The sequence below is a fragment of the Eurypyga helias genome, unplaced genomic scaffold (assembly GCF_000690775.1).
Source record: "Eurypyga helias isolate BGI_N326 unplaced genomic scaffold, ASM69077v1 scaffold32186, whole genome shotgun sequence".
NCBI classification, from domain to species: Eukaryota; Metazoa; Chordata; class Aves; order Eurypygiformes; family Eurypygidae; genus Eurypyga; species Eurypyga helias.
This window is the reverse complement of record NW_010255223.1, coordinates 705-7,418: the sequence shown is the minus strand read 5'-3', so window position 1 is coordinate 7,418 and position 6,714 is coordinate 705. Positions and strand designations below refer to the sequence as shown.

At 48.2% G+C, this 6,714-nt stretch overlaps 1 protein-coding gene across 1 annotated transcript; it reads right to left on the bottom strand.

The window, feature by feature from the left end:
* Positions 1–5,975, bottom strand: LOC104510880 (magnesium transporter NIPA4-like; the record flags this gene model as incomplete). The annotated part of the gene is made up of 5 exons (XM_010153270.1): positions 1–605; positions 708–868; positions 1,983–2,073; positions 3,129–3,185; positions 5,727–5,975. Coding segments are annotated over 5 exons (1,163 nt in total), but the record flags the coding sequence as incomplete, so codon positions are not given.
* Between the last annotated feature and the right edge of the window lie 739 nt (positions 5,976–6,714).

Here is a 6,714-nt window from a genome sequence, read left to right as displayed (position 1 = left end):
CTAGGTGTAGATCATGAATACTTTGGGTTTATCCTCTGGCGTGATGCTGGAGTTGTCCACCTCTATCAGGATGTTCTTGTCGTCCCGGGTGACTGGCGCTTGCTGTTCACTCTGGAGGACTTGTGGTAGATTTCCCAAACTGATGTCCATGTCTTTGAAGGCATGGAGTAAAAACACACCCAGAATGATGGTAAGGAAGCCACAAACTGTCCCAATGATGCCCACTACAGTCATGGTGACCCACTCCTTAAAGAGGATGATGGAAGTTGCGATAACGATGGTGGTGAAGAGCACATAGTAGATGGGAAACACCAAAGAGGTGTTGAAAATGTCTAGAGACTTATTGAGGTAGTTTATTTGTGTGGTGATGGATGCCACCAGCGTGATGACTAGGATCCACGTCAATGGATGCTGCAGCACGGGCTGGCCAGCAAAGAAGCCCTTGATGGCAATGCCCAGCCCCTTGACCGAGGATACAGAGAAGGCACCGATAACGGAGCAGATGGTGAGGTAGACAAGGATGTTGCTCTGGCCATAGCGGGGTGCGAGGTAGAAGATCAGGAGGAAGCAGACAGCCAAGAGGATCGCAGCATAAGCGAGGAAACCTGGAAGAGGGAGAGAAATAAATTGAAACTGAGCAGCAGGGATGGGGGACAGAGCAGTACACACTTCCCAGCCCCAAGGAGAAAACACAACCTCCTGTGTACCTGGCTCTTTCAGCTTAGAAGACATTTCATCCAGAGTGGTGACCTCCTCGTCTTCTGGGGCATGTATCACCATCACGGTGCTGCCCACGAGGCTCAGCATGCAGCCCAGCTTTCCCAGCAGGTTGAGCCGTTCTCCAAGCAAGTAAGAAGAGAGGATGGCACTGCACAGGGCAGAAAAAACATCAGCTGGTGCTTTAAAGTCCTTTAAAGAAGGAAGAGCAGCTGAAATAAGGTAGAGAACACCTTCATGTGGTAAAAGGACACAAATTTGGAGTACATTTGTTGGATTTCCATGTGTAATACCCAATCGCATTGCACCTACTGACAGCTGAACCTGCAGAGATGCAGGGGTGGTCTGTAGATCGCAGCTCAGGTATCAGCAAGATGAAAACACGCTGAACGTGTTAGCACATCTACAGAAATGTTTTCAAGGTCTCCAGATTCACTCAGGAGCTGTTGGGCATTATGAAGCCCAAGGAAATTACTTCAAAAACCAGTGTAACAGAGAAAAAAACCCCAACCTAACAATGAAAGAGTTACAATATTTTTAACTAAATCATCAGAATTATTAAGCCCCAGAGAAACTCTGAATGATCTGTGGCCATAGATCTATCTGCAAAAATACCTAGTTGTCCATAAAAATCTGGTGCAAGACACCAAAGAAGTCCCAATTCTGTTTGCTTATGCATTTCACAGTAACAGTCCTTCTACAAAACCTTCAGTACCTGGCTTAATGTATTTTGATAAGAATCTCCTTTTTAAAAGTAATAATAATCAAAAAAAGGAAATAGGGTTTCAGCTCTTTTGTCAACAGACAAAATACAGAAACACAATATCAGAGCACCCGAAAAAGCTTAGAAAATAAAGGGCAAACAAAAGACAGTTTAAAAACAAGACTGATATTTATGACCCTTTAAGATTTTAGTACTGTTCACTACAAAACCAAATCAAATCAAAACAAACAAACAAAAAAATCTTGAATTAGCTAAAGAGCTAGAATAAGAAATGAAGTAACACTGATATTTATAATAATTTAACCTGAAGTGTATGTGGCTGCTATCCACATGCAGCATTTCCAGAGACCATGCTACTTCTTCAGTTGTTCCTAAACGATCCCCCAAAAGGACAACTGTTAGAGCATTCTTTAGAAAACGCTTAGACATTTTTCCTTTCAGCAGCATAAATCATGTTAGCATCACTTCAAGCCTTTCTACCTTACAAGACAAACAGGCAAATTAAAAAAGGCAAATTGCAAATTATAGACACACAAATCACCTTATGAGCACGCTCAGAGCCCCCAGAGGTGTGACAATAGTTGCAGGAGCAAAGGCATAGGCAGCAAAGTTGGCAGCTTCCCCTCCACCCACTAAACAAACACAAGAAAAATAAATACCAGTGAGTTACAATGTACTTTCTGTGCTTTCTCTTGTGGGCTTGCAAACTAGTCAGACATCAGTTAGAGAGTGGGTTTTATTATGGGGGTTTCATGCTGCTTCTAAACAGGGCCAAATCGTGGGTGAAAATCAATCGGCGACAAGTTAATGCAAGCAGAGAGGCACCCCTGGAGCCCTGCACCCAAGGGAGAAGGGCTGAGGGTGCCAGCGCCTGGCCATGTCACAGCTGACCCCTATGAACTCGCTAAACCCCCCTTAGCCCAGCCAGGCAGCTGCAGCACGTCTGGGTGATGAGTGAGGGGGTGGGCAGCGCTGGGAGGCTGCTCCTCACCACCAAGGGTCAACTTGGGTGCTCTGGTGTCACTGTCTGGCTGAGCTGTCCTTGTCCCTCGCGCAGTGAGTATTGTGCGCTTGCCCGCGGGTTGTGCCGTGGCGGTTGTGCAGCGGGAGCTGCGAGGGCAGAGCGAGGTGGGGGCACAGTGGGCTGCTGCAGTGAGATCCAGAGAGGACTGCTCTGGAAAAACCCTCTTGTGAAATCTGCTGCTCTCTGTGCAGTTAGGAGTCCAGTTTGAGAGGATACTCTAATGTTGTACCATGAAAAAAGGTCTTAGGGCTTGCTCTAAGGGAAAACAAGTTTTGCCCAAGAACGGAGCTGCTACCAACACCTCCTTGTTATCTTCCTTGTGCTGCAGCAGTAACCTTTCCCAGAGCCTCTGGACACTCATGGGAAGCTGTTTGCCCCGTGCCTGGTACACAGGCAGACCAGCCAGCTGCCTTACTAAAACCTGGCTTTTCATGCCTTGGATTGGGTAAGACTGAGCTGGCAAGTCCTACCAGCCCTGCAGGAGGTTGGTGAGGAACCTGCATGGCTCACTGTCTCCGCTCTCCTTGAGGTACCTCTGCCAATGCCAGGGAACTTGCCAGAATAAAAGGCTCTAAGCCACCAGATGCTGGGCTCTTTCCACTTCTGATTCACAGGGAGAGACCCTGGGAAAGTTGCAAACCCAGGGAAACAGCTTCTACTTACTGGTTAACAAGCCAGACCACCAGAGCCAGTCCTTTAGGTAGCCATGGCCTCCGTCTCCTGGGGAAGCAAAGCACACAGGTTTGCAGGAGTTAACAACTGTGCTCTTTGGAGCAAGAGATGAGAAACATCCCTGTGGAGGGGGATAAATAACAAGGGGAAGAGTGTGACAAAGAAAACATCCTGGAAGGACAGAATATGCAGACATGCCATCCTACATGAAAATTATGTTGAGTCAAGGGATTAGCAGAAGCTGGCACTTAGGGCTGGACAATGAAAACACAGTAAAGGCAGTTGTTTAATCCTGGGTGGAAATGGGAATGGCACCCAACGCCACGGAGGTTATCGGCCTGGGGTGCAGCCTGCCCTGCTGCAGCATGGAGCTTGGGGCTGCCCTTTGGCCCCAGGAGCTGTGGTCATCCTCGCTGGTTCATCAGGGTGCATGGGCCCCGAAACCCAGCAATAAACACCCCAGCTGAGGTCCTGCCGACTGGTCGTGTTTCGTCTTGCATGTTCACCGTGAGGCACTCCTGGAGCAAAGGGATGAAGGATCACAGGGGCTACTCTGTGCTGGTGCCCCCCACCCAAAGGCTGCTCCCTGGGACCCTGTGTCCTGCCCGCGGGGAGCCCGCGCTTCACCTCACATCGACGTGCTGTGGAGTCTCGCGCATGGGCGCTAAGGTAAGGCGATGCATTTTTCCAAACCCAGCTCAAGCAGGGGTTAGGGCTATGAAAGATGAAGGGGGAAAACCAATCGGTTGCTCTGTGTGGGTACTGGGTGCTTTAGTTTGTGTTGCTGGTCATGGTGATGGCTCCCTGCTCCTTTTGTACACTGCTTGGTATCCTAGTTGTATCACAGGGCCTCAGCCTGAACTGCTGCAAATGCTGATGTTAACTTTATGTGGAACAGTCATTCGTGACAGTGTTTTTGATGAAAAATGATTCCTGGTATTGGAACAACTATATGAAAGAAAATGTGCATGTGAATGAGGAGGAACGGACGTACTGTGTTGGGAGCTAACCCAGCTCTAGTCTTAACCCACAAGCGGTGAGACAAGAGGAGCTTGAGCCTGCTGACATGGTGAACCCTGATTTTACTGGATCAGATAGAGCCCAGGTTTTGGATGAGCCTGGCCTGACTGAAGCGGGCAGTAACAGCAGTGCTTGACCTGCTTTGGAGGAAAGTGATGTGTGCAGATAGCAGGGGTGAAACTCAGGGACTGAGAGATTAAGGGGGGAATAAAGAAGTGGACAGGAATCTGCTAGAATTCAGCCTCTTTTGGTTCAAATGTTCAAATGTTATGCTTTGGTATTCCTTAGAAATTGCTGGTTTTGTTTGTTTGTCATTTTTTTTTCTCACAAACTCTTTTTGTCAGCTGCAATTTTCTGTCATTATTCTATAATTCCTGGTTAAACATCCTGAGAAATACAGAGGGGTTTGCTCTTGTTTGACATACTTAGCTCTGTTGTGGGAGGAGTTCATGGAGGGAAGGAGAAGACACCTTCTACAGCTGAAACAATATTGGTATTTCATTGTGCAACTATAAGGCAGAAAGCAAACCCGTTTAAGTTTAGCAGTTGCGTGCAGCCAGCCTAATATCAGGGGATGAAGAGGGACTCGAGACTGGCCCGCCCTCATGTGGGGACACAATAAATGGGGACAGTGATACTGACTTCCTTTGTAAAATGATTGAAGAATTGTTCCTAGGCCAGAACTGGGAAGCAGTAGTATTTTAATTACCATTATTTTGGCTTGTAGTTATGCAAGTAGGTCAGCTGCCAGGTAGGACTTAACGCTGCTGCTAGAGGAGTTTGCAATGCTGATGGGATGCGTCCAATTCCGCTGTAGGCACTGCTCCCTCATCATTTCCCACCCATATATACGTGCACGTAAACACAAGCCTCACCCTAAGAGCTTGGTGCTAGAGGAAAGTTATCTACACATTGTTGAGCAACATAACTCAGAAGTACCTTTCTGAAAACCACAAGCAGAGTTCACACTGATCATGGGCGGGCAGCCCTGCGTCAATAAATGGCTCTTGCTAACGCACTCAAGGCACGTGAGGCTGCATCGTTGTCTCAGTGACTTGGTGGTAAGCTGCCTAGTGCCTCAATAAGAGCAAGAATGGGGGTCATGGAGCTGTGCTTTTCTGCTCTAGTCTGTGGCATGGGGATGTCTTGCACCTTTGTGCAACGGGGCACGTTTCAAAGAGCTTTCAACACTTTGCTTCCTCCTGGCATCACACTTCCCCATGTAAGAGCTGTGGTGTGTGTATGGTCTTCTGGTGGGTGCACATCTGATCACACCGTGCATGTGACTTGCTATTTGTGGTGCATGGCAGGGGAATGCTGCTTTCAGCTGAGCCCTTCCAATGCAGGGCTCTGTAAATTAGCTTCTCAGCTCCAGCTCAACACTGCTGTCTGGGTCTTGCACACAAAAATGCATCCACAAAAGGTCTTATTTACACTGCCGATGGAAGGTTGACATACCCAGAGGTGTTCCTTTGCCTTATGTGTGCTGGAGTTTGGATGATGCATGTGGTTCTAGGAACAGATGGACCTCCTCCCTCCTGCCCCCCCACCCCACGCCACCAGCCTTACCTGCCCTGGTGCCTCCCTTCTCCACCAGCCGTAGCAGCCCCTTCTTCTTGAGGATGACACTGCTTCCGATGAGGAAGCTGGAGAAGACAGCCAAGCCCAGGCCAATGTAGAATCCATAACTGCTTTCTAGCCGAGTTATCCAGAAGTTAGATGAAGTCCCATTGTCCTGGACAGAGTCAGCTGGCTCAGCATCACTGATCACTCGGCACATGACCCGGTGGGAAAGGCACAAAAGGGTGACCAGAGACCCTGTGAGACCACAGTGGACATAAAACAGCAAATTACAGTTACGACTATCAACAGCGCCTCTACTGGCTTTTGGACTCATTCGGCTGTCCCTCTGAACAGCCACCTGTGCTGTCACCCTAACAGCACATACACACCAGCTCTGAAAAACTCACGGCACCTCTTAATTGCTAAGATGTTGAGTGACAGATTTATGGTGTGGAGTGCAAGCAGCTCGTTGACACAAATGTGTCTGCCAGTCTCCCCACTGGAAGGCCACAAGGACCACTATAATAATGTAATTTGAATTTACAAATATCTATGCCAGAGTATCTCCACCAAACTCCAATGTTATGAGTTTGAAGTATGCCTTATCGACACTCAACCTTGTTGATTCAAAGGCTTTGGTGCTTTCCAGCCAACTAATCCTGGCATCTGCCAGCTTGTCTGCAGCTTACAGCTTTGAGTTTAATACGGAGCGTTGCCAGTACTCTGTGCAACCGTTCCAGCTCTGTGTACCGAGCAGTGCCATGGGATAGCTCGTAAAACAACAACAGGCTTGTACCGGACTAAAGTTTCATCTCTACGTTATCCCTACTGTTCGGTAGTTTTATTCTACCTATTTGCAGAGTGCCTGAGTGCTCATAGAGCACAGCAAATCCTGCCAGTGTGGAAGGACTGAAAGCAGGCACGGTTTTCTGCTGTTAACACCAAAAGCACTGAAGCCCTGTGTCTCAGCCAAGGTGTGTTCCTGCGTGTGGGT